Source organism: Salvelinus alpinus, chromosome 35, assembly GCF_045679555.1.
Source record: "Salvelinus alpinus chromosome 35, SLU_Salpinus.1, whole genome shotgun sequence".
NCBI classification, from domain to species: Eukaryota; Metazoa; Chordata; class Actinopteri; order Salmoniformes; family Salmonidae; genus Salvelinus; species Salvelinus alpinus.
The window spans coordinates 21,095,153-21,118,097 of NC_092120.1; the positions used below are offsets into that span (position 1 = coordinate 21,095,153).

Below are 22,945 nucleotides of genomic sequence, written 5' to 3' on the forward strand. Positions count from 1 at the left end.
ATTGTGGGAAGCTTGTGGAAGGCTACCCGAAACATTTGACCCAGGTTAAACAATATAAAGGCAATGCTACCAAATACTAATTGAGTGTATGTAAACGTCTGACCCACTGGGAATGTGATGAAAGAAATAAAAGCTTAAATAAATCATTCTCTCTACTATTATTCTGACATTTCACATTCTTAAAATAAAAGTGGTGATCCTAACTGACCTAAGACCGGGAATTTTTACGAGGATTAATTGTCAGGAATTGTGAAAAACTGAGTTTAAATGTATTTGGCTAAGGTGTATGTAAACTTCTGACTTCAACTGTATATATATGTATGTATGTATGTATGTATGTATGTATGTATGTATGTATGTATGTATGTATGTATGTATGTATGTATGTATGTATGTATGTATATATATATATATATATATGTGTGTATATATATATATATATATACGCATATGTATATATATACACACATGTATATGTATATATATATACACACATATATATGTATATATATATATATGTATATATATATATGTATATATATGTATATATATATATGTGTGTGTGTGTATATATATATATACAGTGGGGAGAACAAGTATTTGATACACTGCCGATTTTGCAGGTTTTCCTACTTACAAAGCATGTAGAGGTCTGTAATTTTGATCATAGGTACACTTCAACTGTGAGAGACGGAATCTAAAACAAAAATCCAGAAAATCACATTGTGTGATTTTTAAATAATTAATTTGCATTTTATTGCATGACATAAGTATTTGATACATCAGAAAAGCAGAACTTAATATTTGGTACAGAAACCTTTGTTTGCAATTACAGAGCTCATACGTTTCCTGTAGTTCTTGACCATGTTTGCACACACTGCAGCAGGGATTTTGGCCCACTCCTCCATACAGACCTTCCCCAGATCCTTCAGGTTTCGGGGCTGTCGCTGGGCAATACGGACTTTCAGCTCCCTCCAAAGATTTTCTATTGGGTTCAGGTCTGGAGACTGGCTAGACCACTCCAGGACCTTGAGATGCTTCTTACGGAGCCACTCCTTAGTTGCCCTGGCTGTGTGTTTCGTTTCGTTGTCATGCTGGAAGACCCAGCCACGACCCATCTTCAATGCTCTTACTGAGGGAAGGAGGTTGTTGGCCAAGATCTTGCGATACATGGCCCCATCCATCCTCCCCTCAATACGGTGCATTCGTCCTGACCCCTTTGCAGAAAAGCATCCCCAAAGAATGATGTTTCCACCTCCATGCTTCACGGTTGGGATGGGTTCTTGGGGTTGTACTCATCATCCTTCTTCCTCCAAACACGGCGAGGGGAGTTTAGACCAAAAAGCTCTATTTTTGTCTCATCAGACCACACGACCTTCTCCTATTCCTCCTCTGGATCATCCAGATGGTCATTGGCAAACTTCAGACGGGCCTGGACATGCGCTGGCTTGAGCAGGGGGACCTTGCATGCGCTGCAGGATTTTAATCCATGATGGCGTAGTGTGTTACTAATGGTTTTCTTTGAGACTGTGGTCCCAGCTCTCTTCAGGTCATTGACCAGGTCCTGCTGTGTAGTTCTGGGCTGATCCCTCACCTTCCTCATGATCATTGATGCCCCACGAGGTGAGATCTTGCATGGAGCTCCAGACCGAGGGTGATTGACCGTCATCTTGAACTTCTTCCATTTTCTAATAATTGCGCCAACAGTTGTTGCCTTGTCACCAAGCTGCTTGCCTATTGTCCTGTAGCCCATCCCAGCCTTGTGCAGGTCTACAATTTTATCCCTGATGTCCTTACACAGCTCTCTGGTCTTGGCCATTGTGGAGAGGTTGGAGTCTGTTTGATTGAGTGTGTGGACAGGTGTCTTTTATACAGGTAACGAGTTCAAACAGGTGCAGTTAATACAGGTAATGAGTGGAGAACAGGAGGGCTTCTTAAAGAAAAACTAACAAGTCTGTGAGAGCCGGAATTCTTACTGGTTGGTAGGTGATCAAATACTTATGTCATGTAATAAAATGCAAATTAATTACTTAAAAATCATACAATGTGATTTTCTGGATTTTTGTTTTAGATTTCGTCTCTCACAGTTGAAGTGTACCTATGATAAAAATTACAGACCTCTACATGCTTTGTAAGTAGGAAAACCTGCAAAATCGGCAGTGTATCAAATACTTGTTCTCCCCACTGTATATACATATGCATATATACATATGCATATATATATATATATATATATATATACACACATATATATACATACATACATACATACATGCATGTATATATATATATATGTTTGTATATATATGTGTATATAAATGTGTGTATATATATATATATGTATATATATGTATGTATGTCTGGGGTCAGAGTTGGATGGATATGAGGGAAGTTCCCACAAGGTGCTGCATCTGCCCGGCTGCTTGTCTGCCTCTGCGGTGGCCAGGGGCCCAACGGAGAGCGCCAGACGAGGCCCCCAGGGGCCCATGGCCCTCAGATGCATAGGAGCAGGTTATAGCCCTCTTTGGGATTAACCTCTGTGCCACCTCCAATGTCTCGTCTAGGTGCCTCTGGGAGACTAATAAGAAATAATGAGGTCATCAGATCTGGCAGGAATCTGATGAAAGGAAGGCTCAATGTTCTTCTTGAGGCTTAAAACACATTATCTCCTCTTGGCCTTGTTTCTCAGTTTTTAACTCAATATCAAATAATTTCTGGGTAACAATTGAGTACTGTACTGTGATTGTTTTCAATTAAAATGGTCAAGAAGAAAAATAAATAGCTTCTTAGTAAAGTGCAATTTCTCAAGCAAGAATTGCGGTAGGACTGTCTGGGAGTGGGGAGGGGAAACTGAAAACGAGTTGTTATTGGCAGAGAGGTTTGGAACTCTCTTTCTTATTGTTCTATTAGGCCAAAACTCCAACCCGCCAAAACAGGCTGAAATTTCAGGTGGTCAACATCTTTTAAGGGAAAGTCATGGTTGCACTTGTATGAATGTGACTGTTTCCATTTTTCAGTTTTTTCAGTTTGTGGTTTTCATGTCAACTACATTTGGAGCGTGATCTAACCCTGCGAGTCTAGCTGGCAGCGACTCTCCCCTCTCTCTCTGCTGTGGTCTGGATCGAAAGTCAGCAAATTTGATCAGGGACACTCAAAGCAATTGTCAATTTCAGAGGGTGTTCTGTCTGAGATTGGGTTGACATGGGAAAAATAACATCACTTGATTTATTTCTATGAATATTCATGTTTAAAAAAAAAAACTGTAAATCATTTTTCATAAGATGGAGAATCTGTTAGGAGCCCAGAGAAGACCTTTCTTGTAAGCTACGGGGGTTAGGTTGTCAAGCCAATCATCAGTCTAATGAAAAGTCACAGTCTTCCAGGATGCTAACCAGGACTGCTGTTGAACAGGCATGCAGCGGCAGTGTCCATGTCCATGATCAGACAGAGAGAAGCTCTGGCACTGAAGCGGGGGAAAACAAACCCCATTTTTCCAGCCTTCCTCTCCAAGCGGGTCTGAGGGAAGCAGCTAGCCTTGTGCTAGCCTAATAGCGCTTTGACCTACTCTCTAAATCAGAAGGTTTGGCTGACATTTAACCCCTGGCTTGCTCGCTGCCACCCAGACATGTCATGTGGATTGATGGATGGCAGGAGTTCATGTCACAGGAAAAGGCTGCATGTTCTCCCCTCTGACATTCTCTTTTCTTTCCACGTGGATGCTCTTCAACACACTGGCATGGGGCTGCTGGGCGAGACGGTGCCGGTGTTCCTGTCAGTCAGAATGGGCCAGTGGAGAGGAGACACGACAGGCCTGTCAGTTGGTTGTGTCCATTGTGTTGTCTCGCAGTGTGTCTAAACTGTGGTTTGTAAAAGCTGTGATGATTAACTGTCCCTTGGTAAGGCGCAAAGGCCAAAAGCAACTGGTATTTTTCTGGTTAAAATGTGCAATGGAAATACCCACAGGAAGACAGAGATGCAGAGTAGCCTGTTTCTGCCTGTGCTGCCAACGTAGCTCATGGTATTATGACTTAGTTCCTTTATAGAGCTTCATACTCGGTACTCAATTGGCCCGGAGAACTGGCGTGTGGCTACTGTCCACCTCAGAATCCACCAAACTCCCGTGATGCACTTTAAAAATGAACTACCTTACAAAGGTGTAACCAGTCATCCAAAACTCATAAAACGGGACAAACCAGAAACAAAAGGCAACAATGATATTCAGTAACCAATTTCTAGTACGGGAGAGGCAATAAAATCAAATCAGAAATGGAGTTTTAAAAATCACCTCGGACAAGGGGAGTCTCGAGTGGCATATATATTGGCACTGGACGAGCTGTGATATTTGAACCACACTTCCAGAATATTGGCCATATCTATGAGCTCAGCTTGACATGGTTTCCATCGTGGCAGGGGGATGCTCGTTGCTGGGGTTTCTGTGAGCATTACAGCATGCTGTGGCTGAGGGAGAGCTGTGGCTGAGGGAGAGCTGTGGCTGAGGGAGAGCTGTGTGTGTGTGTGTGTGTGTTTGTTAAATGGGGTGCATATAGGGACAATCTATCCCAGACTTCAAGCCTTGTCCACCAGGATACCCTCCAAACCTCTCCCCCCCCCCCCCCCCCCCTCCACCACCCCAGCAGTGTTTAAAACCATTATACAGCCCCTGGGAGGAAGCTTTGCTCAGAGTATTACTCTCATGCTGTCTCTGTCAACACTTTCCCTCCCGTTAAACTCAGCACACTGTTATCCACCGTTCACCCCCCCCCCCCCCCCTCCTAATATTTTCAACCCATATGAAAATACAGCTGATGCCTGATACAGTCTTATGCCATAGCTTGGGAATTAAATCATGTCATAAAAGCCTGCGTTAAACCTAAATCGTGCAGATAGATTGTCCCAGACAAGTAGAACGATTCGTTTTGTATTAGCACTGGAACTTACGCATAGTTTGCTAACTTACACATCACTTCCTGTATATATGTGCACTTATCAGGACTGGGCTGTATAGAAACCATATGTGAATCTCTATCCTTAGAAATGTCCCTGGTTAGAGATGGAGGTTGACATAGAGCAGTATTAGTCTGTTGAGTTACAGATCATATCAAACTCTTCACCATTAGCTGCTGAAAAGTGTGTGTGTATGTATGTATGTATGTATGTATGTATGTATGTATGTATGTATGTATGTATGTATGTATGTATGTATGTATGTATGTATGTATGTACAGTGGGGAGAACAAGTATTTGATACACTGCCGATTTTGCAGGTTTTCCTACTTACAAAGCATGTAGAGGTCTGTCATTTTTATCATAGGTACACTTCAACTGTGAGAGACGGAATCTAAAACAAAAATCCAGAAAATCACATTGTATGATTTTTAAATAATTAATTTGCATTTTATTGCATGACATAAGTATTTGATCACCTACCAACCAGTAAGAATTCCGGCTCTCACAGACCTGTTAGTTTTTCTTTAAGAAGCCCTCCTGTTCTCCACTCATTACCTGTATTAACTGCACCTGTTTGAACTCGTTACCTGTATAAAAGACACCTGTCCACACACTCAATCAAACAGACTCCAACCTCTCCACAATGGCCAAGACCAGAGAGCTGTATAAGGACATCAGGGATAAAATTGTAGACATGCAACAGGCTGGGATGGGCTACAGGACAATAGGCAAGCAGCTTGGTGAGAAGGCAACAACTGTTGGCGCAATTATTAGAAAATGGAAGAAGTTCAAGATGACGGTCAATCACCCTCGGTCTGGGGCTCCATGCAAGATCTCACCTCGTGGGGCATCAATGATCACGAGGAAGGTGAGTTATCAGCCCAGAACTACACGGCAGGACCTGGTCAATGACCTGGAGAGAGCTGGGACCACAGTCTCAAAGAAAACCATTAGTAACACACTACACCGTCATGGATTAAAATCCTGCAGCGCACGCAAGGTCCACCTGCTCAAGCCAGCGCATGTCCAGGCCCGTCTGAAGTTTGCCAATGACCATCTGGATGATCCAGAGGAGGAATGGGAGAAGGTCATGTGGTCTGATGAGACAAAAATAGAGCTTTTTGGTCTAAACTCCACTCGCCGTGTTTGGAGGAAGAAGAAGGATGAGTACAACCCCAAGAACACCATCCCAACCGTGAAGCATGGAGGTGGAAACATCATTCTTTGGGGATGCTTTTCTGCAAAGGGTACAGGATGACTGCACCGTATTGAGGGGAGGATGGATGGGGCCATGTATCGCGAGATCTTGGCCAACAACCTTCCCTCAGTAAGAGCATTGAAGATGGGTCGTGGCTGGGTCTTCCAGCATGACAACGACCCGAAACACACAGCCAGGGCAACTAAGGAGTGGCGCCGTAAGAAGCATCTCAAGGTCCTGGAGTGGCCTAGCCAGTCTCCAGACCTGAACCCAATAGAAAATCTTTGGAGGGAGCTGAAAGTCCGTATTGCCCAGCGACAGCCCCGAAACCTGAAGGATCTGGAGAAGATCTGTATGGAGGAGTGGGCCAAAATCCCTGCTGCAGTGTGTGCAAACCTGGTCAAGAACTACAGGAAACGTATGATCTCTGTAATTGCAAACAAAGGTTTCTGTACCAAATATTAAGATCTGCTTTTCTGATGTATCAAATACTTATGTCATGCAATAAAATGCAAATTAATTACTTAAAAATCATACAATGTGATTTTCTGGATTTTTGTTTTAGATTCCGTCTCTCATAGTTGAAGTGTACCCATGATAGAAATTACAGACCTCTACATGCTTTGTAAGTAGGAAAACCTGCAAAATCGGCAGTGTATCAAATACTTGTTCTCCCCACTGTATGTATGTATGTGAGAGAGAGAGAGAGAGAGAGAGAGATGCGGAAAACGCGGACGGAATCACGCATGCCAGACATTAAAACGGAATTCGACAATATTCAAACATTTATTGAACTTAGTAGGAAATGAACTACATTTATTGGACTTGTAGAAAATCCATGGACAAAATACATCAGTGATTTGTATTTCCCTGCAACTTTCTGAAAAGGCACAGGAATGCGCTTTTATCTAGTCTACACTTTGTGTAGCCGTTAGCATGAATGCTAATGATAATCGTCTGCTGGTACTGCAGGCTTTCACCAAAACCTTCTAAACTAAATGTTAACTGCAAAGTAGCCTATGCTCACCTGGCAGAATGATATCATGATGATTTGCATCAATCCAGTAGCCATTTGTTTAGCTAACTCTGCAATCCCATGAGCGCTACAGAAACACTGCTAACCAAACAAAAGTCTCTGGCTGGTGCACACTTGCATTAAAGGGTAACTACACCAATATTTCTTAGATTTTTCCCAGACCTCAAAAGTGAACATACAGTTAGTTGTGTGTGTTTTCTATTTTTAAAAAGTGTGATTTTGAGAGAGAAAACCTACAAATAAAATAAACATTTAAATGAAACAAGGAAAAACTACCCAGAGAAAACTGAATTTGAGAAAAAACTACGCTGAATCAGGCATCTTCCTCCTCTCACATTTCCCAACCTTTAACTTTCCCCCTCTCTCTTCTAAATTCAGCCACTGGCTGGTTCAGTTGCCTGGTTAGCTTCAGTCACCTAGTCGTACTGCACATTGGCACACAGGTTAAAGTGTGTGGTTACACTCTTTCTTCTCCTAAATGCCAAGCTGTCAAGCGGCGGCTGAAAGAGAGTGAGGAACTTAGCCGTGGGGTTCCAGCCTCATCGCGGCTGGGCCTGGGAGTGAGTGTGTAAACCTCTCTCTCTATCGTGTGGCTTTGGTTTCCCTTTACTCAGGCAGTCCACAAAACAATCTTGAATGAGATAAGATCACACAGACAAACTCTGGTGTAATAATAAGCAGCTGCTCCTTAAGTGATTTCAGAGGCTGTTTTGAAAGACCTTGATAACAGAGACGTAACGCCACGAACAGGGGCAGGCACTGGCTCTGGGTCCGGGGCACTGGTGATGGGGAGGAACCCCGGTGTCTTTGAGCTCAGAGGAGAATCCAACTGCCTCGTCAGCCCACAAATCGTTCCCAGTGACCCGACAATTAGCTTCATAGAGCCGAGCTGATAGAACGGCCCGTTATGGCCGACAGGCCCAAACTGTTTAGTGGAAATTACATGAAGAGTGCAACTTAAGGAGGAAGGTCAAATGCGAAGTGGGATTACAAAGTTACGACTCCAATTGCGATCACATCAAAGAAGACCTGGCCGCCGAGATTTTATGCTACTTGACAATGGTAAGATTTTGGTTCTGGGAGCAGTTTGCTCTGAAAGGGACTCAGATGAACTTGCCACACATTGGTGCCGCACGTCGGTACCGCTTAAAATCAAACTTCGCGCAGGACAGAGAGACGGTGTAGGGAGGGATGGGGAAGAATTACTATCCGCTGAAGAACAAAATGTCTTTCTCCTCTGATTTTCCCTGACTTGTGAAGATAGGGTGAAATGACTGCAGGCCCTTCCTTCTCCTCTTGTATTGTGGGGAATGGAGAGATGAGAATGTGTGTGCAGGGGGAGCGGGTGTCTCGGGGAGGGGAAAATCCAATTGATACCAGCAGTTTACGACAAGCCAGGCATTTCAGTCGTCAATCTGCTCTATTTTTCTGACTGACAAAACCAGCGGACGTATTTGCATGGAGGTTTGGAGAGAGAGAGAGAGAGCGAGTAAGCAGCAAAATGGTTTCTCCTCCGGTGTCTGCTGCGCGTCTGGATTATTGGGCCTAGAGGTCCTGACACGCTCCTCTGGGGCCTCATTTCAGCATGTCTGTCAGGAGTTTGGCTAACAGAACCCAATGGGTTCAAGTTCTTTCTCAGTTTTCACATGAAACACTCAGCCAACGCCTCGGGCTCTCTATAAACCTATAAAGCCGGCCTCTCTCAAGCCAGACTCCATGTTAAAATAAGGTTATGAGATGGGGGCGCAGCCTGGTCCAATAGGAGCGGAGAGGGATACATTTAATCAATTTGATATTGTATCATGATTTATTTATTTTTTAGCTGAGAGCCATTGTTGGGTTTTAGTTTTCCCCCTTTCAGTTTTTAATATAGACAACCTAATTTAAAAAGATCTGTGTCTAAATGTGTCTGGTTAAGTTTGTCATGAGACCAAAACAATCCTGATGTCGAATACAGCTGACTACACACAGAAAACACGTTGAACACGAGTACATAAAGCCCACCAAAAAAGTATATACATTTAAACTATTGACATGGATGAATAGAAATATCTAATATGATTGATGTTTTTTCCTTACATCATCAGGATCGTTTTTCCTCAGAATGACATCGTCCAGCCCTCTGCGAGTGACTTAAACCTATTCCACTCGCTTCAATCTGCACATGGCAGCGTTCCGTTTGTGCAAAGTCCACAAACTATTGGTAAGCGTTGCTAATCTTCCATTAAACAAAGCACCAAGATATGCCTAGAACTTGAATAACAGCCCATTTAAGTACGTCTGAATAGCCTTCGTTCTGAAGCCCGTCCACAACACCCTCTAACAAGCCTCTAAATGTTCACCAAGTGGGACTGTTGGTTGAGAAGCCGGATTAATCAGACATTTACAGCCTCAGATCCCACATCCAGGCCTATACTGGTCGCCCCTGAAGGAAAGGCCCTCCTTAATAAAGTCTCGGCACTAACATCCACCTGTGCTATTGGTTCAGCCGTGTGAAGCATGTGCGTCTCCCTCTTCCCTGCATAAGGAGCATGTGACGAGACAATAAATCATGTGACGAGAGAGGAAAGAGGAGATGGAAAAGAGAGATCAGGGGGATGGAGGGATGAAGGAGGGATGAAGGCGGGATGAAGGAGGGATGAAGGAGGGAGGCCTTACGGGAGCACGTGTTGATCTCAGGAGCTCGAATGCCATAGTACCCCGCCGGACATGCGTGGAGACACTCGCCGTACTGCCTCATCCTCTCCCGCCGCAGGAACAGGAAGAGCTTGGGCTGGCAGTTCACGCAGCCATTGTCCTTGGAGCACACCGAGCAGCCCTTGCAGATGGGGTACACGCCATAGCTAGCTGCAGGAGAGAGACGAGAGACAGAGGGCACAAACAGGAAGTGTGATTAGTTTCAACTACATGTAAAGTCCTCCTTGGAAAAGGACCGCTCGCTCCGGTTTGGAGCGAGCGGTCGCATTTGCATTCGCTCTGCAGGTAGTATAACTTTTCATTACATTTCATTACATTTCATTATAGTACAACGGTTTAATTTGTCCAACCTTAGCAATTTCTTCTTAGCTAGCTACATAGCCGTCTGTGGATCAAAGATAATTGCGTAATTATCGTATTTCGTCGTCTATCGTAGTCCACACTGCTATCTGCCCAGCAGCTAGCCAGCTAGCAAACGTCCACCGTCTACCCAATAGTAGTATAACTTTTCATTACATTTCATTATAGTACAACGGTCTGATTTTCATTTTCATTACAGTACAACGGTTTGATTTGTTTGATCTTAGCTAGCTACATAGCCGTCTTTGTATCAAACATAATTGTGTAGTTATTGAGGTTCGCTAGCCAGCTATTTTCGTCCTAACGTAACGCAACGTAGCCAACACTGCTAGCTAGCCAGCTTGCCACCGAATAGCAGCATTGTAGAAACGAGTGCATTACAACGGAACGACTTGATTAGTGTAGTGTTGGCTGGCTACACAGTTGTCTTTGCTATCTTTGATTTGTTTGATCTTAGCTAGCTACTTAGCTGGCTACGTAGCCGTCTTTGTATCAAGGATAATTGTGTAGTTATCGAGGTTCGCTGAGGTTCGCTAGCCAGGTATTCTCGTCCTAACGTAACGTAACGTAGTCAACCCTGCTAGCTAGCCAGCTAGCCACCGATTAGCAGCACTGTAGAAACGATTACATTACAACGGAACGACTTGATTTGTGTAGTGTTAGCTAGCTACATAGTTTTCTTTGCTATCTTTGTATCTAAGATATTTGTGTAGCTTTGAGTAATTATCGGTCAGCTAGCCAGCTATCTTCGCCTGCCGCGCTGCCGTCCTCCTACCTAGCCACCACTGCTAGCTAACACTGCTAGCTAGCCAACTTCTACCGAATAGCAGCACTGTAGAAACTTACATTACAACGGAACGACTTGATTAGCGTAGTGTTAGTTAGTTGTCTCTGCTGTCCTTGTATCCATGATAATTGTGTAGTTTAGAGAAATTTAGAGAAATTGTCGAGGTCACCTAGCCAGCTTCACTTTCAACAACGCAGCCACTGCTAGCCAGGCTACTTCACCAGCCAGCAGTACTATATCATTTTAGTCAATTAGATCTTTTTTTTTTTTTTTTTTTTTTTTTTTATTTTATTTTTTTTGCAACGTAAGCTTAACTTTCTGAACATTCGAGTCGTGTAGCCCACTTGTCATTCTAATCTCCTTTGCTTTAGCGTAGCCTCTTCTGTAGCCTGTCAACTATGTGTCTGTCTATCCCTGTTCTCTCCTCTCTGCACAGACCATACAAACGCTTCACACCGCGTGGCCGCGCCCACCCTAACCTGGTGGTCCCAGCCCGCACGACCCACGTGGAGTTCCAGGTCTCCGGTAGCCTCTGGAACTGCCGATCCGCGGCCAACAAGGCAGAGCTCATCTCAGCCTATGCGTCCCTCCAGTCCCTCGACTTCTTGGCACTGACGGAAACATGGCTCACCACAGATAACACTGCTACTCCTACTGCTCTCTCTTCGTCTGCCCACGTGTTCTCGCACACCCCGAGAGCTTCTGGTCAGCGGGGTGGTGGCACCGGGATCCTCATCTCTCCCAAGTGGTCATTCTCTCTTTCTCCCCTTACCCATCTGTCTATCGCCTCCTTTGAATTCCATGCTGTCACAGTTACCAGCCCTTTCAAGCTTAACATCCTTATCATTTATCGCCCTCCAGGTTCCCTTGGAGAGTTCATCAATGAGCTTGATGCCTTGATAAGCTCCTTTCCTGAGGACGGCTCACCTCTCACAGTTCTGGGTGACTTTAACCTCCCCATGTCTACCTTTGACTCATTCCTCTCTGCCTCCTTCTTTCCACTCCTCTCCTCTTTTGACCTCACCCTCTCACCTTCCCCCCCTACTCACAAGGCAGGCAATACGCTTGACCTCATCTTTACTAGATGCTGTTCTTCCACTAACCTCATTGCAACTCCCCTCCAAGTCTCCGACCACTACCTTGTATCCTTTTCCCTCTCGCTCTCATCCAACACTTCCCACACTGCCCCTACTCGGATGGTATCGCGCCGTCCCAACCTTCGCTCTCTCTCCCCCGCTACTCTCTCCTCTTCCATCCTATCATCTCTTCCCTCTGCCCAAACCTTCTCCAACCTATCTCCTGATTCTGCCTCCTCAACCCTCCTCTCCTCCCTTTCTGCATCCTTTGACTCTCTATGACCCCTATCCTCCAGGCCGGCTCGGTCCTCCCCTCCCGCTCCGTGGCTCGACGACTCATTGCGAGCTCACAGAACAGGGCTCCGGGCAGCCGAGCGGAAATGGAGGAAAACTCGCCTCCCTGCGGACCTGGCATCCTTTCACTCCCTCCTCTCTACATTTTCCTCTTCTGTCTCTGCTGCTAAAGCCACTTTCTACCACTCTAAATTCCAAGCATCTGCCTCTAACCCTAGGAAGCTCTTTGCCACCTTCTCCTCCCTCCTGAATCCTCCTCCCCCTCCCCCCCCCTCCTCCCTCTCTGCAGACGACTTCGTCAACCATTTTGAAAAGAAGGTCGACGACATCCGATCCTCGTTTGCTAAGTCAAACGACACCGCTGGTTCTGCTCACACTGCCCTACCCTGTGCTTTGACCTCTTTCTCCCCTCTCTCTCCAGATGAAATCTCGCGTCTTGTGACGGCCGGCCGCCCAACAACCTGCCCGCTTGACCCTATCCCCTCCTCTCTTCTCCAGACCATTTCCGGAGACCTTCTCCCTTACCTCACCTCGCTCATCAACTCATCCTTGACCGCTGGCTACGTCCCTTCCGTCTTCAAGAGAGCGAGAGTTGCACCCCTTCTGAAAAAACCTACACTCGATCCCTCCGATGTCAACAACTACAGACCAGTATCCCTTCTTTCTTTTCTCTCCAAAACTCTTGAACGTGCCGTCCTTGGCCAGCTCTCCTGCTATCTCTCTCAGAATGACCTTCTTGATCCAAATCAGTCAGGTTTCAAGACTAGTCACTCAACTGAGACTGCTCTTCTCTGTATCACGGAGGCGCTCCGCACTGCTAAAGCTAACTCTCTCTCCTCTGCTCTCATCCTTCTAGACCTATCGGCTGCCTTCGATACTGTGAACCATCAGATCCTCCTCTCCACCCTCTCCGAGTTGGGCATCTCCGGCGCGGCCCACGCTTGGATTGCGTCCTACCTGACAGGTCGCTCCTACCAGGTGGCGTGGCGAGAATCTGTCTCCTCACCACGCGCTCTCACCACTGGTGTCCCCCAGGGCTCTGTTCTAGGCCCTCTCCTATTCTCGCTATACACCAAGTCACTTGGCTCTGTCATAACCTCACATGGTCTCTCCTATCACTGCTATGCAGACGACACACAATTAATCTTCTCCTTTCCCCCTTCTGATGACCAGGTGGCGAATCGCATCTCTGCATGTCTGGCAGACATATCAGTGTGGATGACGGATCACCACCTCAAGCTGAACCTCGGCAAGACGGAGCTGCTCTTCCTCCCGGGGAAGGACTGCCCGTTCCATGATCTCGCCATCACGGTTGACAACTCCATTGTGTCCTCCTCCCAGAGCGCTAAGAACCTTGGCGTGATCCTGGACAACACCCTGTCGTTCTCAACTAACATCAAGGCGGTGGCCCGTTCCTGTAGGTTCATGCTCTACAACATCCGCAGAGTACGACCCTGCCTCACACAGGAAGCGGCGCAGGTCCTAATCCAGGCACTTGTCATCTCCCGTCTGGATTACTGCAACTCGCTGTTGGCTGGGCTCCCAGCCTGTGCCATCAAACCCCTACAACTCATCCAGAACGCCGCAGCCCGTCTGGTGTTCAACCTTCCCAAGTTCTCTCACGTCACCCCGCTCCTCCGCTCTCTCCACTGGCTTCCAGTTGAAGCTCGCATCCGCTACAAGACCATGGTGCTTGCCTACGGAGCTGTGAGGGGAACGGCACCTCAGTACCTTCAGGCTCTGATCAGGCCCTACACCCAAACAAGGGCTCTGCGTTCATCCACCTCTGGCCTGCTCGCCTCCCTACCACTGAGGAAGTACAGTTCCCGCTCAGCCCAGTCAAAACTGTTCGCTGCTCTGGCACCCCAATGGTGGAACAAACTCCCTCACGACGCCAGGACAGCGGAGTCAATCACCACCTTCCGGAGACACCTGAAACCCCACCTCTTCAAGGAATACCTAGGATAAAGCAATCCTTCTGCCCCCCCCCCCCCCCCCCCTTAAAAGATTTAGATGCACTATTGTAAAGTGGCTGTTCCACTGGATGTCATTAGGTGAATGCACCAATTTGTAAGTCGCTCTGGATAAGAGCGTCTGCTAAATGACTTAAATGTAATGTAAATGTAAAGCAATCCAATCAAGCAATCAGTCGATCAATCTTTTTACATCAGCAGTGGTCACAAAGTGCCTCGGTTTCGATCTCAAAAAGCTGGGTGAAGCACAGTGGCAAGGAAAAGACCCCCGGAACAACGCTTGAGTTTGAGAGTGTGGAATACAGTATGAATGATAACTGCCTTTGATGGTATATTCCACTGTAACTACTGTAACTAACATGTGATAGTGCAGCTGAGTTCACTGGGCCTAACAACAACATTTTCCTGTCACGGTGGTAAGACAGAACTGTGGATGGCCTCAGAGCTGAGTACAAAGGTACACTTGAGGCAACAGACTAAAGCAGAGGAAAAAGTCCGCAGTTGAAAAGTCCATCCCACAGTATAAGCCAAACAATAGTAACAGATATGTAACAAAGATATTTTCAAATTTGTAGGAAATCCATCTAATTCAGCAATTTGTCATTCATGCAAACTTTGGTTGCCCTCTGCAACTTTGAATACTGATTGGTTTTGAACGTGAATATTGCATTAACTCTGGTCAGAACTGGCCCTCCTGAGCGCTGTGTTGATGCTGTGTTGAGACAGCCGATGAACGCCCCAAACCACATTGACTCTGGGCCCGGATCGAGTTGCCGGCGGAGGACAAAGGAGCCAGTAACAGCCAGTCCATTCCACAATAAGCATCTCTTAATATAAACTCCTTAGCGATCCCGTTTACAAGAAAATGTCATTGGGGCGAACACAATAGCGGCAAACGAGAGACACTGCTATCGATCGGAGCCAAGTTTTAAATATTACAGGGTAACAGCTTCCACCGAATAGGCAACCTACCACAGTTCTTAATTAAACATCATAGAGGAGAAATCAACTGACTGAACAGAGCATGTTTCTCCATTGGCCATGAATTCGCATATTACATTTCTCCAACCCGTTTAAAGACGACAATAAATTGCTAAGTGGAACTACAACAGCAGTTTGTAATCATGTGAGAAGCAGCAGCAAGGAGATGTCAATGTTTGACATGGGGTTCACTCTTCCCCGCAGTGTTGAAGACTGAAGCAGAGTACTGAGGATTTACAGAGGAGAAGATCCGCCTGGCAGACTACACGCAAACACACAGAATCTGTGTTGGGGAGTGATGAGATGGAGCGAGAGCGGAGACATTGAGGTGTAGTGTTAATCAGAGTGTGTCTGTGATCGTCTCCGGGGATTAAGTTCACCCCGACACCTCGTCGATCACGTTCAGATTAGCACCCACTGTACTCCGTGGCCTATTCATCACTGATTGCTCATCTCCACACTGCACGACTACTCACTCGGCAACGAGCAGAGACCTCAATACGTCAGACAGATAACACATTTCAAGATATTTCCGAACTGGGAGAAGATCGGATTCATTGCAGCCACGTACTGTGACATCCAAATCTAAACAGACCGTCCTCTTTTTCTTCTTTCGCTTCAGGACGTCAAACCCAACCTGCTTCTGTCTACTCTGACGGAGAAATTATATGGGGAGTTGATGTCATTTTCAAAGATAACGACGTAACAAAGTAATGATGTTCTTGGACAATATACAGCGAGCTCCAAAAGTCTTGGGACAGTGACAATTTTGCTGTTTATTTGACTCTGTACTGTGTGTTTAGAAACATATTCTATTCTTATTTACGATAAAAGTTACCACAAAATGACACAAAACATTACTTACCATTAATTTCTATTGGGCACAAAATAATCTGAAACACAACCAAAAAAAGAAAATGCATCCAACAAGTTTGTAGAGTCACAATCATTGCGTGCTAGAAATATGGAAGCAAATACAAAACTTTGAACCTACTTTAATACATATATAAGTAAATTTGTCCCAATACTTTTGGTCACCTAAAATGGGGGGGTACTACGTGCAAAAAGTGCTGCAATTTCTAAACGGTTCACCCGATATGGATGAAAAATACCCTTAAATTAAAGTTGACAGTCTGCACTTTGACCTGCACTTTGACCATAGTCATTGTATAATTTCAAATCCAAAGTGCTGGAGTACAGAAACAAAAAATATCAGAAGTCAGAAGTCAGAAGTTTACATACACTTAGGTTGGAGTCATTAAAACTTATTTTTCAACCACTCCACAAATTTCTTGATAACAAACTATAGTTTTGGCAAGTTGGTTAGGACATCTACTTTGTGCATGACACAAGTAATTTTTCCAACAATTGTTTACAGACAGATTATTTCACTGTATCACAATTCCAGTGGGTCAGAAGTTTACATACACTAAGTTGACTTTGCCTTTAAACAGCTTGGAAAATTCCCGAAAATTATGTCATGGCTTTAGAAGCTTCTGATAGGCTAATTGACATAATTTGATTCACTTGGAGGTGTACCTGTGGATGCATTTTAAGGCCTACCTTCAAACTCAGTGCCTCTTTGCTTGACATCATTGGAAAATCAAAAGAAATCAGCCAAGACCTCAGAAAGAAATTGTAGACCTCCACAAGTCTGGTTCATCCTTGGGAGAAATTTCCAAACGCCTGAAGGTACCACGTTCATCTGTACAAACATTAGTACACAAGTATAAACACCATGGGACTACGCAGCGTTCACACCGCTCAGGAAGGAGACGCATTCTGTCTCCTAGAGATTAATGTACTTTGGTGCAAAAAGTGCAAATCAATCCCAGAACAACAGCAAAGGACCTTATGAAGATGCTGGAGGAAACAGGTACAAAAGTATCCACAGTAAAACGAGTCCTATATCGAAAGGCCGCTCAGCAAGGAAGAAGCCACTGCTCCAAAACCGCCATAAAAAAGCCAGACAACGTTTTGCAGCTGCACATGGGGACAAAGATCGTACTTTTTGGAGAAATGTCCTCTGGTCTGATGAAACAAAAATAGAACTGTTTGGCCATAATGACCATCGTTATGTTTGGAGGAAAAAAGGAAGGAAGGAAAATGATGTGGATATATTGAAACAACATCTCAAGACATCAGACAGGAAGTTAAAGCTTGCTCGCAAATGGGTCTTCCAAATGGACAATGACCCCAAGCATACTTCCAAAGTTGTGGTAAAATGGCTTAAGGACAACAAAGTCAAGGTATTGGAGTGGCCATCACAAAGCCCTGACCTCAATCCTATAGAAAATGTTTGGGCAGAACTGAAAAAGTGTGTGCGAGCAAGGAGGCCTACAAACCTGACTCAGTTACACCAGCTCTGTCAGGAGGAATGGGCCAAAATTCACCCAATTTATTGTGGGAAGTTTGTGGAAGGCTACCTGAAACGTTGGACCCAAGTTAAGCAATTTAAAGGCAATGCTACCAAATACTAATTGAGTGTATGTAAACTTCTGACCCACTGGGAATGTGATGAAAGAAATAAAAGCTGAAAGAAATAATTCTCTCTACTATTATTCTGACATTTCACATTCTTAAAATAAAGCGGTGATGCTAACTGACCTAAGACAAGGAATTTTTTACAAGGATTCAAATGTCAGGAATTGTGAAAAACTGAGTTTAAATGTATTTGGCTAAGGTGTATGTAAACATCCAACTTCAACTGTATGTGTCACTGTCCCAATACATTTGAAGCTCACTGTATATCTGGCTTCATGCTGTCAATCTCTCTATATGGAGAGAAAATAAACGGGAGTATTTTTCTTCCTCATCGCCTCACACAGCCATACATTAACGTAGAATATACACTCTGGGCATGTTTACATTGACCTGACATCCACTGTAAATTTGCCAAATGTACTCCCCTTTCCCAAACCCCATCCACACATGATTGCTAACACACAACGTTGAGAGCAGGGGAAACCGGGCATGGAATGAAGATGGAAATTGTGAGAAGTTAGCGAGTTCATTTCCCACCCATTGGGAGAGAAGGGGTTCTGGGTTCTAACAGCTCCGAAGGCGGGTCACTACTATCACAAAGCATGTCCCTTTCTTCATCATCTGGGCGGGTTAGTTACTCCCTTGATCTGATCTGGCCTCTGGCGCACCTCTTTTTAGTGGTTGAAGGCCTACTGCCTTCTATAAGCGGCCATTTATCTGTGCGTTCATTATGCCTGATCACCTCAGCCCACTGGTCAATCAATCAGCGAGAAAGTTGTCAGTGAATCGCTTCATCACATCTTTGGCTCACACCCCATGCCATTCCTCTTTGATCCTGTTGAACAAAACGTTTTGCTCGTTGCTAATCTTGCAACACATGCTGATTAAGGATCACAACAACCGTGCATGTTTGTTTGGATCCGATGCAGATCCCACATCCTACAGTTATAAATGGAAAGAAGGAAGGAAACACTCTACAGGCGAGTGAGACGTTTTTGTTGGGTAACTGTTCTTTGGAGACTTCTTCGGATCAGGTCGAAGTCTGGAGTGCATTCGAAGCACAGCCCACAGGTATGTCAGAGGGGAGGCAATGATTAAGTCTATCCGTCTGTCTGTCCGTCTTGCCTGTTTGGAGTGGCCCTGTCCAACTCAACTAGACCTACTGGAACGGTGTCAAGCACATTCAAACATCAACACTGACAGCTGGTTTCAGTCGTTCGTCAACTCTCAGACACGTCGATGTGACGCAAACATGAAACAAGCTCAATAAAGGACAACAGTTTTGCTTTCTTAGGACGACAAGGTGTCCAATCGAGTTCTCTCCAATTTCATGCCTACATAACACATGGATATTTAGCAGGAACATATGTTCCAGATTACAAACCTCTCACAATATTCGTGCAGAAAACCAACAATATCCTTGAAAAATCCCAATAAACAAAGATGAGAAAATCAACAATTTGGGGAGGTTTTCTAGAGGAATATAGCATCCACCACCAGCAGTCCAGTGCATTGTAGAGAGAGACACCGTGCCAATGGGGAGATAGATCCATGGCGATGCGATCAGATAGATATCAAAAGAGAAGCTTCTACTCCCTTAGCTCGCATGCTACAGAGCCTCCAACCGAAAACAGTGAAAGCCATTGGGCTCTGATGTGTCAACAGCATCTATAGCCATGTTTTCAAGTCCCACTAGAGAGGAGTCGATCAAAGTGCATCGGTCTGGAGGAAAATTACAGCATCATAACCTAATTTGGCACCCGTGTGAGCTTTAAAAACACACGGCGACGGTATGTTGTGTGAACTCGCGACGCACCATCGTACATACATAGTTTTCCGAACAGCAGATAGATTTGAAACTGACCAATCGACGATGCAAACCATATTTTGACACGTTCACATGCTCGACTTTTTCAAGGCGTCTGTAGTAGCTCAGGTCTTTTCTTTCAAGTCATCTTTTGTCGCCAGAATGTAGGCCCAGCCGAAATGGTCATCGTGAGACTATGGATGCCATAGAACAGCCTATTTTTTGTAACCGCGGAGAGAGAGAGAATGTAAGCAGTGAACGCACCATTACAAAATGCCACGCCCTCTCCATGATCAACCAACCAATAGTTTACAGTTTCAACCACAGCATAAATAGGACTTAAAACAAAACATCTCTGCAGTACCCACTTCTGATGGTTATCTAATGATCCCTCTGTGCCTCAAGTATTGCATTTACAAAAACCAGGGCCCCTTTGAACATAACTGGAGAAGACACCACCACAATGGTTCCTTAGCACAGCAAGCTAACCAAGCAGACAAGACAAATATTACAAATCATTTGGAGTGTGACGGTTGTATAGTGAAATGGGACTGACATATAGCTGCTAGTTAATATTGGTCTTCTACTGGCACCACATACAGCAGATAATGTGAGAATCCCCTCCCCTGCCACAGACATCTAACTGTTTGCGGTAGTGGGTTTGAGGGTTCTCCTTGTATGTGCCTGTGTGAGATATGCAGGGAGCAATTTTACATATATCTGAAGTCCACCACTCTATTGGCAGCCTCAATTCTACTACACTAAGTTTCTCAACTGAACCAATGTGTGCTGGGTTTTTGTGTTGCTGGGAAGTCCTGATAAGTTTCTACGAATCAATTGCCTGGGTTGAGTAATAATCATTCTTCATCTGACTCTCTCTTTGGGCTTCAATGAGACTCCATTTTTACAAGCAGTTCTGGTCGATCAAACTGTGCAATTTGATCTATGAATGAGAACAATATCTACGACATTCAACAATGATTTCAGGCTCCAGACTATGAAATCAAATCTAATTTAAACTGAGGAGGCACCATGTTCCTCCAACAGAGTTCCAGTTGCACTGCCCAGTTTGGAGAGAGATATTCTAGTTCATTCAGGTGAACAAAGTTTTGGTCCTCCATTCATGCAAAACACAGGCCCATAATGTGAGTTATGATGACAACATGTTTGGAGGGTAGCGGTTTCATTCAGCAGGGCAGCGGTGCTGTTGCTGGGAGGTTTGTTTTGAACGCAGCTCAGGAGCAATTAGGCCCACGGTGAGATCCAGCAGGAACACAGTCTGTCTCAGGTACGTTTAACGACTCTGAAACAAGCGTAATGGGCATCACCGGCAGTTGCCAAAGCCCCACATGCAGGCAGGGGAGTTAGCCGGGCCTGGTCTGAGCCAACCACCTCCTGCCTCTCACGCACCTACCGCTATCCATGACATCATCAACCACACTGGACTCATTATAACTTTCTGCAACTTATGGACCATAAAAAAGGCAAATTGCAGATCCGTTTTTGGTGTTTCTTTTATGTGAAAACTTTGATTGTTCCCTGTAGGAATCACACACTGACTCACCCCTCGATCCATCCACCGCCCGGGATGGAAATGTAAAAAGGAGCATCCCGCCCACATTACTCGGGCTCATTTACTGTTGATCCCATTTGTTGAAGTTGTGTGAGGCAGGGATAGATGGGATGTCATGAGAGGGCAGAGGAAGAGGGTTGCCGGGGCCAGGGTCCATTCTCTCTCATCATTGGGCTTTCCCTAAGTGAGTAACTAAAGCTGCTACGCATCAAAACCCACTCAGGGTCTGATTAATGACGAATGTTTCTCTGTAGAGGGGGAAAACTCTTACTCGAACTGTTGTGACTGGGAAACTTGTGCTAATGACACAGTACAGGGGATTCGGGGTCAAACGCATCAAACACAACACAAGAGGTTATATCCTTATACGTCTCCTTAGCTACTCAGGAGGGCCCTGGTATGTCAATCTAATAACACTAGGATAGCTATATCCCTAGTAGCTAACCAGAGTTTTGGAAGAGTTCTACTCTACATTAATGTATGGATCCATTCATATTGGATGCGAATGGCGAGGGAGGACACGGTGCAGGGAAACCTCAGGCCTCATATGTCACAAAGCCGCAGCCTGGTTAGGAGGTTCACTCTTCTTATGTGGTGAGAAGAACATTTCGCCAACAGAACTATATATGTGGACTTTTCTTCATAGCATCTAGGCGATTATTGTATTTTTTTTTTTTAGCCGCAATGATGGTATAAGCTTACTGTTATTCAGTCAAAAGGAGAGAGAGAGAAGCCGTATCCCTCTCATTTCAGTGGGTCTGGATGTGCTGCCCCTGGGCGAGAGACGTGCGGGACACCATCACAACCACCAACAGGCTGGCCTCGTATCGAACTTGGAGACACGACCGCTCGCTGTATCCCTCTTCAAACCACGTAACCCTTGAGGCTTACGCTGTAGCAGCGAGAGGCTGAACAGCCAATTCTACACTGTAAAGCTCTCAGACCGTCCACCCAACGTTAACCAGCCCCCGGAACGGCTACACATTGTTCTAGCTTGTTAAAGTCGGTACATGGAAAAGGACATCAAACCACCCACATTTTAAGCATATGACTTTATTTGTCACGGTTCTGGAAATCACACTTCGCTCAAAATTAGGGGGGATATCGGAAAAGTGGGGGGGGAACACCAGCCCTATGCGCTGAAGGCACATTTCTGTTCCAATTTAGCAGAAAATATGTTGGACCCGGCTCCGACTCCTTTCCAGCTGGAAACAGTCAGGATTTAGGATCTATGTTATTTTCGGAGTTTACTTTAACAGATCGTACTGTATGCACATGTTTATAATTTAGGACAATTCTGCTGCTTATAACGATTTTGCAGCATGTGTCGGAGCAAACACATTTGTTTTCAGACGTTATTATTATAGCCAAAGTGTTCCTGTGACACAGACCCACCAGGCAAGGCAAGACAAGGCAGGCAGGCGGGCGCGGAGAGATTTGATCACATCACTTGAAAGGAGCTAGAGATCTCCAAAGCAATGGGGGAAACAGGCAGCTATATGAGTAGGAACCTGCAGCTTATAATAGGGAATAGGGTGGGCATAAAGAGTTGTGGCACAGCCTGTACCTAGCATGTGTTCTCATTTCCATGCAGAGAAAAATGACCCAGATAGAATCACTGACTCAATGTCAGGTGGATACACATCCTTGACAGGCCACATTAAATTGGCTTGTGGGGCAGATTTGGCCTGCAGGCCACAAGTTGAAGACTCCTGGCCTACAGTCGGCCCCA

The 22,945-nt window shown here is 45.1% G+C and overlaps 1 protein-coding gene across 1 annotated transcript in view; it reads right to left on the bottom strand.

Moving 5' to 3' along the window:
• The window catches only part of LOC139564456 (R-spondin-2-like), an 86,096-nt gene that overhangs the window by 36,460 nt on the left and 26,691 nt on the right, over positions 1-22,945 (bottom strand). The window contains exon 3 of the mRNA XM_071383987.1: positions 9,840-10,028. Coding sequence (XP_071240088.1) covers positions 9,840-10,028 — 189 coding nt within the window. The remainder of the gene's footprint in view (positions 1-9,839; positions 10,029-22,945) is intronic.